This window comes from Crinia signifera, chromosome 4 (genome assembly GCF_055691185.1).
Source record: "Crinia signifera chromosome 4, ASM5569118v1, whole genome shotgun sequence".
Lineage (NCBI taxonomy): Eukaryota > Metazoa > Chordata > Amphibia > Anura > Myobatrachidae > Crinia > Crinia signifera.
Genome location: NC_139220.1, coordinates 148,411,280 through 148,423,779, shown reverse-complemented (window position 1 = coordinate 148,423,779; position 12,500 = coordinate 148,411,280). Strand labels below are relative to the sequence as shown.

General features: G+C 41.9%; 1 protein-coding gene across 6 annotated transcripts in view; it reads left to right on the top strand.

Annotated features, from left to right (window-relative positions):
- The window catches only part of IMMP2L (inner mitochondrial membrane peptidase subunit 2), a 990,168-nt gene that overhangs the window by 140,267 nt on the left and 837,401 nt on the right, over positions 1 to 12,500 (top strand). Inside the window, exon 4 of one of the 6 annotated variants that reach the window (XM_083182739.1) lies at positions 7,291 to 7,318. The exons of the other annotated variants lie outside the window; for them this stretch is intronic. Within the exon in view, the coding sequence (XP_083038865.1) occupies positions 7,291 to 7,303 (13 nt within the window). The 3' untranslated portion in view covers positions 7,304 to 7,318. Of the gene's footprint in view, positions 1 to 7,290; positions 7,319 to 12,500 lie in introns of those variants that run through there. 6 annotated transcript variants of the gene reach the window in all.

Sequence of the window (12,500 nt, the reverse complement as noted above, 5' to 3'; positions counted from 1 at the left end):
GAATAAATGGTGTGCACATGCACAAAGGGTCTATTCATGGGACAAAGAGTGGCTCTGGGCATGGCCATCATGTCATAGCACTGGCCAGTTCCCCCATAGTGAGGAAAACGGGAGGTGTTGCTTGTGAGAGTCATTCCCACAAACCCACACCATCTTTTGAGGAGGCGCACTCATTTTTTGGGCGATGGAATGGCTTAGCTATGCGAGAGTACAAACTACCACATCAGCCAGGGCTTTAAAGGTTAGGCCGCTCCTAGGCACATAGTTATTGTCCTGCCCCTATATCCCCCACTGGGAGGGAGAAAGATGTGGGGGGTTTTATTCATTCTTCACCCAGTGGGCAGGACATTTGTACGGAAGACGCCCATCCAGGATTTCTGAAAATCAAATATGGCCACAGAGAGCCAATCATAACTTGCCATGTTATCGCCCCACCCTCTTGCATCATATTATATTTGCCTTTGCAAAAGCAAAGGCAATCTGACAACTGGATGGGCGGCGGCCATGCAAAAGAGCTTAAAGGCTGCTGCCCAAAAGGAATAATGTAAAGAAGACATTGTGAGAGGTGTTGTCTGTCGGCCTGTGCCTAATGGGAAATCCGTCCCTGCACATCAGATATGTTGGAAGGTATGTATGATCACCTCTGTTATTGGCACCTCCTGCAGAAATGGGGTTGCAGCATGAGGGAAGGGTGAGTGAGCTCTTCAAGACATTGCCTGCAGGCTCAGTTGTATGCCAGATATTCATTTACAGTATTTAAAGAGATCGGGGGAAATTTACTAAGATGGAGTTGTATTGGTACTTATGTGGTATCTGGACGCCCGATTTTTTTGATTGTATGCCTTAACTTAAGGCATTCAATCAGATGCGATGCTATGCGATCGACCCGATTTTCCATAGGATTCATTGTAAAAATGGTCTTGTTCATTTCCCTACTATCCAAGTGGGCATGGAGTGGGATATAAACCTTTGGCGAGCAAAGCGAGCCACCGAGCCCGAAGCGTAGCGAGCCCCGCGAGGGGACGCAGATTATTTAAAATGTATTCCATGTCACCAAAATAATCCGCGTCCCCTCGCGGGGCTCGCTGCGGTCTCCACGCTTCGGGCTCGCCACAGGTTTATATCCAACAGCGTTTACAGACGCCTCTATAAAGTGAATAGAGAGCGTAAATCTGAGTATCCACAGTAAAAGGCAAAATCGGTCTCACAATAATGTATAATAAGCGCAATAATGATGCTGGAACGCATCGGCGCTTAGCTGGAACGCACGGCCATCTTGGTTTTCCCAGACAGATAATCGGGAGCTAATAGGAGACCGTTTTTAACAACATGTGATATAGGGAGGTTGAGCCTTACAGGCAGCCATAACCGGTTACTACAGGTCGACAGAATTACCCTGTCAGACTGTGCTATAAGGAGGAGCATTGCAGCCGAGCTCATTGTACTTGAAATCCTTGAACTGTGCAGTTGTGAGTATTTGGAGCGGTCTTGAAAAAGGCCCTCTAGTGGCCGAAACGTCGACCTACAGGATCTGAGGATCCTTGAAGTAAGATCTTTATATTATAACAAGCAAGTACGAAATTAAAAGATTGATGTTTTTACTGGTGATTGCTCATCGTGGATTAATTATCCAATACACAGAATGAATATATATATATATAGAGAGGTAGAGGTGTAGGCCTGGCACTCCTCCAGCAGTACAAGTAACCCAGGTGCCTTCAGGAACAGAAGTACAGAATGGTGGAGAGACAACAGCGGCACTCTGGGGATTTTTAGAAAAAATATATTTTCAGCAAAAAAAGCTTCCAACGTTTCGGGGTATGTGACACCCCTTTGTCAAGGTTATACGTGCACGTATAACCTTGACAAAGGGGTGTCACATACCCCGAAACGTTGGAAGCTTTTTTTGCTGAAAATATATTTTTTCTAAAAATCCCCAGAGTGCCGCTGTTGTCTCTCCACCATTCTATATATATATATATATATATATATATATATATATATATATATATATATATATATATATATATATATATATATATATATATATATATATCTTTTTGATGCTCGGCACTCAGAGTACTGGGGTTGTAAATCAATAATCTGCCGGGTGCCTTCTCCAATGTTTATTTGGATATCTGCGGCTGTGCGGGCGGCACTGTCGGTCCTTGATGTGGCGATGGCTATAAAATAATTTTATTATCGTCTTCAGGTAGGTACCTGAAGACGATAATAAATCGAAACGTTGTATCACCGCCTGGCAGTTGGCTCAATTCTTTTATAGCCATCGCCACATCAAGGACCGAGAGTGCCGCCCGCACAGCCGCAGATATATATATATATATATATATATATATATATATAGCACAGTCCATTAAGCCGGCACCCTCCAAGGTTTGAAAGCAACTGCCGTGGTGCACAGCTGAATAAATAAATGTACTCGTATTTGTATGCCGCATGATGAAGGGTGAATAAACCCGAAAGCTTACACTTCTGGTGTTCCCCGTGTCGTTCATCTGTGAGAAGCCCGTTGGGTGCCGCTGATCTGGACTGGTCTATATATATATATATATATATATATATATATATATATATATATATATATATATATATCTCTATATCTATATATATATATATATCTCTATATCTATATATATATACTCAGGACTTAGTATTAAAGAACTCAAAACGTAGCTACACTGGGGTAGTTTGAAGTTTCAGCCTTTTTAATAGGCTTTTTTCATGTAAGCTTTTCAGTCAAAATAAATTAGGCTCACTTTGCATACACTCCAAAAGTTAATGGGAAATGGCAACATTCTTATCTTTTTGATCATGAGCCAAATGGGTGTGGATCATTGGGTCACCAGCATGTTGGCCGACAGGGTCATTAGGTCGACAGGGATTAGGTAGACAGTCAAAAGATCGTCATGGGGTTTTTCACATTTTTTTTTGTCCTGAATGTTGACACAATCAACATGGACACTGAAACTTAGCACTGTCGGCTCAACAAAATGTGTAAAACCCCGTCAACCTTAGGACCTTGTCGACCTTACCCTGTCGACCTAATGGTGTAGACCAACCTGCTGGTGACCCAATGACGTATCCCAAGTCCAACATTGGGAACCAATTAGACATAAAATTGTCACAATCTCTTGCACAGTAGTTTTTGGAAGTCCCGGTCTTTCTGCTACCATTCTAACTCTTAAGCATCAGTCAGTGTTCAAAACATTACACACTTTGTGCGCATTTTGCTCATTTCAGCTTGTTGAAGGTTGTTCAAGGGGTGGTTTATTCTATTCTCCCCTCCTCAAAGAATTTAAACCAGTGGTCATCTTGCACCTTGGACAAAGATTCCTCCCCGAAGGCCTTTTGAATCATGATAAACGTCTTGGTAACCAAATTCCAGTTTCACGTAAAACTTGATCGTATATCGTTGCTTGATATTACGCTCCATCTTGAACCTCAAACGAGGCGCTTTCTTTATAGCTTGATCTTTTCATTGTAAAGAGTCATAGGGAACTGCCACTGGTGAGAATGGGAAACTGATACACCCCTTATTATTTTCCGTACAGACCCTGTATAAGTAATAAAAACATTTTAGATTTGTCTCAAGCTGCTCTGGTGTTGGCACTCAACTTTGAAGTATCTACTTGTCCTGTAATATCATGCATACGGAGAGGAATTGGTGGCACTCACAGATTTCACAAAACATAGGACAACTCTTAGCTTAACGTTTCAATTCATTGTGTGGAATTTTCTTCTGATGTACAAGAAAAAAGGAATAGTACGTACCTATATCCCATCACCTACACCAGGTGCACATCAATTAGGTGGAGCCCGCATCCTGTGTCCTGGTGCTGTGTCGCATCACGCTGCGGGGTTAAAATAAGTTGCTAAGTTACATGTGTAAACATAAATATAATGCTGACCGGTATATTAGATATTTAAACTGGTTAATATTATGGCAGAAGGTGCACGATCTCCTCCTCTAATAGATAGTGGGACCCCATCAATAATTTTGTATCTTGCGGTGAATAGATTGTGGCGCATCCTAACAACGTGACATGCCTCAGGTTGCTCTGATGTCTTGCCCTCTAGCGCTTGATGTATGGCACTGCAATGTGTGCCATACGCTCTTTAAATTTGTGTGTGATCTTGCCTACATAGGCATGACATGAATGATGTTTTCCACTGTTTGGTAACAAATATTCGAATACCATATGCTCCCATAGAGTACATTACCAGATTGTTGTTCCCACCAGATAGATTGGACCAATATATCTTTAGGTTTGTACCCAGATTAAGTGAAAACTACATAAGTACATTATGCATGAAATTAAGTATGTCAAAGACTAAAATAACATTAAGGTGCAAAAGGCAATATTGAAATAGCAACTGCTGGCTATTTCTACAACTTTCATCCAACCTTCTAACGAGCTGGTTAGACTGAAAATCTGGAAAATCGGAAAACCTTTGCTCTCATATTATACCAGATTTGTACAGTCAGTGGTAAATAAATCTCAGGGGAAAATGGCTACCGCACCATTTCCCTGGATTTCTGCACATGTGCAATAGAGTATGTGCCCCTATGATAAAACTGTACACTCTGCACTGCATTTATGGTCATGTGTGATCACACAAGTCATGCATTTGGGAAACCATCCTGCAGATATCTTCTCATAGGTAGACGTGTTAAGGGAAGTGCTCTGTAGTCCAACATGTTTGATGATGATGTTATAGATAAACCTTATAAAAAAAATTCTAACCTCCAACTGACATCACTGAGCACACATTACATTGTTTGATTATCTTTGATTATTTCACAGTTTTAAATGTAAACTTATAACTAAATATTGCTTAATACTGCAGAATATTATACTTCAAGGATGAAGGTAACATTAATTATGCCATTTTCCTAATGACCATAAGGTTAATGGCCCACCAGAGGAGCTGAATGAAGCTGTGGCAGCACTTTACAGATAATGACTATCTTGCGAAGAATATCTGTTATAACCTACTTCCCCTTATAAGGTTAAACACTTAACCTCTTGTTTATTTTTGCGATTACTGCTCTGTTAAGGCTCTTTATATTTACATTGTTATTAGAAATGTCAACTTTTTAAATTAGTGGCATAAAAAAGACCATTGAATTTTTAGAATTTTGGGGGGGCGGGGGTGGGGGGGGGGGGCGGTGGGTTTATATCTATCCGTGATTTATTTTGTAAAGGCAGAATGTAACCATTCTTGGTTACTGAATGCTGACCGATTTTAGGAGCTAATAATAATTTTTAGAAGATCAATCTTTTTTATTTTAAAAGAAAACCCAAAAAAGTCTCTAGTAAATCCAAATTCTGTAACTAGTAATTGTATAAGCATTCATGGGCATTGTGGTGGTTCTTGTATATTACATTGCTCTATAAAAGGGTGGAAATGAGGGATATTTATTTTGTTGTATTTGTTGTTTTAAGCTTTGACTTGGGTTATACATAGCACATTGTGCGAGATGTACTAAGCCATAGAGTGTAGAGTGATGACCCTCCTAACTAGCTGCAAACAGTCACATTTTAAACATCCTGTAACATGTTAGGTAGGTGCTAATTGGATGTTGCTTCACCACTCTCCGTTTTATCACTTTTCAAGGCTTAGAACATCTGGCACTTGATAAGTTGAATTATGTTCAGTGGTTCTCTGCAAATGCATTTCATATGTCACAGGATATTATAACATACCGTATATACTCGAGTATAAGTCGGGTCGAATATAAGCCGAGGCACCTAATTTTACAACAAAAAACTGGCAAAACTTATTGACTCAAGTGGGACCCTCACTCGAGTATAAGCAGAGGGGAGCTTTTTCAGCATAAAAAATGTTCTGAAAAAGTAGGCTTATACTCGAGTATATATGGTACCTCCCAACTGTCCTGATTTGACAGTTGAGCTTTCTCTTATTAGGGGACTGTCCTGAGGTGAGGTGGGGAGGACAGTTGGGAGACCACATTCATTCACTGCTCTGTGCGCTTGACAGATGTAGACTGAGGGTATACCCCTCAATGGTGGGAGGTGTGGCTCACTATGGACCTCATTCAGGTCTATTCATGGCCACCCTGCGTTCGCACAGGGTCTGATGGTTGCACTGTGTGCATGCACATTTCTGCTCATGTGCATATGCAGGGGGGCGGGGGGGGTCTGCACTGGGAGTGTGAGTTTGCAATCAGTAGGTGCTGAGTGTTTCATGGGCTTTCCCATGAGAATGCTGGGCATTCTCATGCTAATGCAGGCATGATGGACAGGTGGAGGTGGGCAGCTGACATCACTGGATATCAGCTGCCCACCCACTTCCCCCTGAATATGCATGCATATGTAAAGTTGCTCAGAGCAACCTTACATATGCGTGCATTTACCACATCTTTCAATGGTCAGTGACCATCAAAAGATGTGGGCTGGCCTGCGAAGGGATGTTAATGTGTAACATTCATTCGTATGCCCTGCGAGCGAGTCATGCGCAAGGCTTATGAGTTGATTAGTGGTGAAAAGGGGAGAAATTCTCTGTATTGTGGTACTTAATATATCAAGAGTACTAGAAATACAGTTTTAGTGCAACATTGTAACAATTCTGCAGATGATGCAACAATGTAGACAAAATCGGTGGTAAAATAATAATTAGTCATAAAGATGCAAGATAAATACAATGCTCAATCGTCCATACTAGCTGTAACAGATTACATCACACATATATTAGGCTGTACAGGTATTAAACATACAGTATACTGGTAGGAAATAAATTACTCAAGAAACCTCCTTAAATGCCTGTGCTAGATGTTAAGCTGTGCGTTTATCAGGCCATCCTGAGGTAATATGTAGAGAAGTATTTTCCGTGGGATGTAATTCTCTCACAGATAAATCGTAGAGATCATACACAAAATAGATTGTATATATGATGCCGCCCAATGTTTCTGGGGTTGCGCTGCCCATGTTATGCCTCCAGGGCACCGTGTAGAAGTGCACAAATGGGCAGTGGTGTGGTGAGTGTGTAACCCAAATGCTGATTACCAGCAAGAGCCGAATTGGTGGTAGCAGATGTAAGCTTTATTGCTGACTGTCTGTACAACCTGATTTGTCCTGGAGTTTTGCGGGCAGTGCAGTCAGCAATGGCAAGTCAGTTCGGGATGACCTGAACGTTTTAGGAGAAGCTTTGTCAACAGTTGTGATTAAGTACAGACAAGGTTGTACTACCAAGAATGAGTTATCCCTCACAGCCTTGTCCTAATGGTGTTCTGTTTTTACTTCTTAGAGCTGCAACATAATTGCAAGACTGAGGGGCATAGAATGATGCTGATGCAGCAGAGCGGGGATGGCACCTTTCCAGCCTTAATCTATTCTGCATTCAATACTCCAAGCTCTGCTATACAATCCATACCACGATGCTATATACCGATTCTCTCAGAACATTGTTGTTTAATCCATTAGTGCTTGGTTGTCGAATAATCTAATCCAGTAGGTGACATGAAACAATGTATGCCCTCTCTTCCGATATATCATCTGTGTTAAACCCTCTGATAAAATGCATTTGGCTACTCCCATCACTGACCCACTCAATTTAGCAAGGAAGAAAACAAGCAGGTGGAGGTAGCAGCAACTTTATGCCTGTCGCAGACTGCATACAGCTGTCCTTCCCTCTTTTGTTTTCTGTGTTCCTGCATAGTTGAATTCTTTGGATACAATCATTAAATACTTTTATTCTAGAACAAGTATGTGTATGTGTGTGTATATATATATATATGTGTATGTATATATATATATATATATATATATATATATATATATATATGTATATGTATATATGTGTGTATATGTGTATATATGTTCAAGCTCAAAAACGGTTGAATAAACCGAAACGTCGCTTTGAAGACCTCTGTGTCTGTCATTTTGTCATTGTGAAGTCCGATGAGTGCCGATATCAACTACTGCTATATATATATATAAGACAAGGCGGCACTCCGAAATATGCACAAGTCCCAGCAGGGATATGGTGAGAAACAGCGGTTCCCTCCGTAGCTTGACTCCGGTGTGGAGACAGGAACATGCAGCGTGGGGGGGACGGTGGCACTCGCAATGATGGAATAAACACACAAGGCGGTAGTATACCAACGTTTCGTGGCCGTGTCGCCACTTTATCAAGGTGCCATAAACAATTAAAACATACAAATGAGCTTACCTAAATAGCCCTCGGTGCTGTCCGCGGCGCACAGCTTCCGGTCACATGGCGTCTAATGATGACATCACACGCTACTGAGACGTAGTGAGCCACGGAGGCTGCCTCGGACACGTGATCTGAAAAACATGAATGAACAGAAATTACACATCATATACAAATGTAAACAAGGTTGCGAGAGAAGAAATATACAGGAGGGTACTTATGTAATATCTGGGCTCCCGTTTTTCTTATGAGACCGCGTCCCCTTGCGGGGCTCGCTGCGCTCGCCACGCTTCGGGCATGGTGGCTCGCTGCGCTCGCCACACTATATAAAATCAACTCCATGCGTAGTTGGATAGTAGGGGTATGAAAAAAAGGGGTGCATTTAACATGGGAGCCCAGATAATACATAAGTACCTACAGGAGTATACACATATAGACATAGCAAAAAACAAAACAGTGTTCCCAGTAGCAGCAGCGTGCAGATAGCACCATTGTGGCAAACTGTACAGGACAGGTGCCTAAAACATGGAAAATCATTCTATTTGTAGAAAACATGTAGGGCTATCTGTGTAGATACTGAAGCAACAGCATGTTTTATAAGAAACAGGATAAGCCGAGGTTTTCGTTCAAACCTCGGGGCGCCAAGGTATCTAAAGTGTGGATCCAACGGCATTCTGTTTGCAATAAAATCAGTGACCTATCGCCGCCACGGGGCAGAGGGGGCACATGGTCTATTATTCTGTACCTGAGAGAGATCAAGGGATGTCTTGCCTCCACAAAGTGTTTGCTTACAGGATGCTCCCCATGGCCAGATGTTATGGCAATTTTAATATTGGACCGATGGGCTGTAGCACGTTCTTTAAATGCCCTGTCGGTCTTGCCGACATAGTGTCGACCACAGGGGCAGCTTAAAAGATACACCACAAATTTTGTTTGGCAACTGACCCGGTGTTTAATTTTACATTTTTTTCCAGAGTATGGATGATAAAAAGTGTCACCAGTGTTCATGTAGCTGCAAGTGGTGCAGCCACAGCAGCGGAAGCAACCAGGTTTAGGATTACCTAGAAAGGTGGTCGCTTTTGGTGGGGGGTAGAGGATGTTATTTTTAACCAGGTAATCCCTCAAGTTCTTACCCCGCTTGTAAGCGCACATGATTTTTTTTGTCTTTAAGCCCAGGTAAAGTAGAGTCACTGGTGAGTAATGGCCAGTATTTTTTGGCACTATGTTGAATGAGTTTACTTTTTTGATGAAAAGAATTAACCCAAATGAGCTTGTTGGAATTATCTCTATTTTTGGTGGTAGATTTCATCGCTTGTTCACGAGTAAGTGACATTACTTTAGTTTTAGCACGGTGCAAGTCACTGTCAGCGTAGCCGCGCTGTTTAAACTTGGCAATCATATTATTTAAACTGGTTTCCAAGTCATCGGGATCACTGGCTATGCGTCGCACCCTCAGCATTTGGGAGAATGGAAGTCCCATTTTGAGGGGGACAGGGTGATGACTGGTAGCCAGGAGCGTGGTGTTTCTATCTGTGCTCTTAGTGTATAGTGATGTGCCAATTTTGCCATCAGAGATATTAATAGTGACATCAAGATAGTTGACAGTTTTGTCATTGATGTCATAAGTGAACTTGGCAGGGGTGGCAGAGCTGTTGTGTTGGTCAATAATGCATTTAAGTACACTGGTAACTCCCGACCAAACCACAATCAAGTCATCTATATAGCATGTATATAGAATGAGCTTGCCTGCGGTCAGGGGGTTGTCAATGAACAAAGACTCATCAATGATGTACATGTAGGCGTTTGCTAGCGACGGGGCCACTGAGGACCCCATCGCACACCCTCTGAGTTGAACAAAGAAATCACCATTAAATGCAAAATAATTGCGCTTGAGCGTCAAGTTCAACAGCTGCAAAAAAAATTGGATGTTAGGTCCCACATAGTGGGGATTGTCTGTGATTAGCCTGCACACGGCATCCAGTCCGGCCTCATGTGGAATGCACGTGTACAGGCTAACCACATCAATCGTACATAATGAACAATCGGTGAGCACTGTATCAATATCGGCAAGTTTATGTAATAATGCCGTAGTGTCTTTCAAATACGAGACAGTGTTTTGCACACAAGGCTGTAGGAAGTGGTCAAGATACATAGAGATGCGTTGGTACAGTGACCCCCGGGCAGAGATGATGGGTCTCCCCGGGGGTTTGACCAAGCTCTTATGTATCTTGGGAAGCAAATAAAGCAGAGGAGTCACAGGATATGCTGTAATAAGTGCATCTTTAGTGGAGCTGGTTATGATGTCATTTTTAACAGCATCCAAAAGAATGCAGTCAAGCTCCAGCTTATACTGCGGTGTGGGGTCCTTTGCAAGACGAAGATATGTGTCAGAGTCTTGTAATTGTAAATTAGCCTCTGCAACATAATCTGACATGTTCAGAATAACCGTGGCACCTCCTTTGTCCGCTGGGCGGATAGAAATTGATGCATCTTGGCTCAATGTTTTTAGTGTCTGCCATTCGTCAGAAGAAAAGTTAGGATGACCAGAGGTGGGTGCAGTGACAATGTCGGATGTTTCTTTTTCCAGCATTCTACTATATGTCCTAATAGAAGGATTGATAGATACTGGTTCAAATTTGGACCTTTTCTTGAGGCTGGCTGGAAAAGACTCCACAGGTGCAGCTGTTTGGGTGACTTGATGTTGGAAGTACTCACGTAATTTTAATGTCCGGGCCAATTTAAATTGCTCAACCTTAATGGTGAAGGGGTCAGGCTTGGTGGAAGGAACAAAGCTGAGCCCCTTCGTGAGCACTTTATGCTCCAGCGGAGTAAGTGGCCGCAAGGGGGGGGGCGATCCACGTCCCCCCCTTGTCGGGATTTTGAACGCCGGGATTTCATACTGAATCCCTTTAAAAGCACAATACAACAATGTTTCAACTCAGTGTCGTCATCAGGCTAATTTACAAATGACAAAACAGCTCCTTAAATCCCCCTCACACACTCACCAGCCCGCGAAAATCATCTCCGCCTGCAGCAAGAGCAAGTGACATTATCAAGGTGAGACGCTGCAACAGTGTCTTAGAGATACGGCGGATTTCCATGGAGACGCCGCAAGCCGTAGGAATACCCTAGGCGTCCCAGACAGTGAAAATTATTCAATATACATAAATATAAAGTGCATAATATACATAATATGAACACTATTTAAACCAGACACCTAATACATTTTAACAACAAATATATACAATAAAAATACATACAAGCTACTGCAATAATTAAACCGTTAGTGACGGCTCATTTTCGTTAGGTTAGACATAAATAAATTAATTAGACATAAATAAATTAATTAAAGGGGGCTATACAACACCCTACCTTTTGTTAATGATACTAGTCACTGGTCAGCATTATACCTAACGAGTATTATCGTAATGTATTAGCAGTAGTCTATTAACACTAATCATAACCGAACATATATTGGAACATTGCATCAATGCAACAAACTAGAAAAAAAGCGTTTATTACAGCGGGAAGCCCATTGGATCCTATATTTAGATATGTTGAGTCCTAAGGACCTAAACGAATCAACAGGGCTAAACATGCTGATTTAAAATTGCTAGTTAGCAAAGTTGGTAAATATATCCTTGTTGGAATATTTTCTACCGTCGTTTGATTAGTCCTGTGTCCATCGCTATATTATGCTAATGGCTTACCTATGGTGCCCAACATGTGGGCAATCCAGTGGGTGAGGCGCACACTGCTTATAAATATCAGAAGCATTGGTTGGTGTGATTACTTTCCATTTTTTCTAGTTTGTTGCATTGATGCAGTGTCCCTATATATGTTCGGTTATGATTAGTGTTAATAGACTACTGCTAATACATTACGATAATACTCGTTGGGTATAATGCTGACCAGTGACTAAGCTGCTAATAGGGTGCATGGATGTAATCGGGCCTGTATTTGCCACATATACACTCTCTGAAGAAGCCGCTGATAACCACGAGCAGGCGGGGGAACGCGTAAGAGGAATACCCTATTGGCATTACATCTAAGAGGAACGGTACCCTTAAAAACCATCACGACCAGCTTACCTGAAAAAGCACTCCGGATAAAGTTGTACATTTGGCTAACCAGCGCCATCAACTGGGAGAACAGGATATACTGTAGCAGCACAAGGTCATCTGTAAGGTACCAACTTTTAAAACTGTCTGGCCAGACGAGAAAAGGGATTATAAAGCACTCTAAACAACTATTGAATAGTGCATTCTAGTGTGCCTACTAACTCTGGCACTAACCCGGGAATG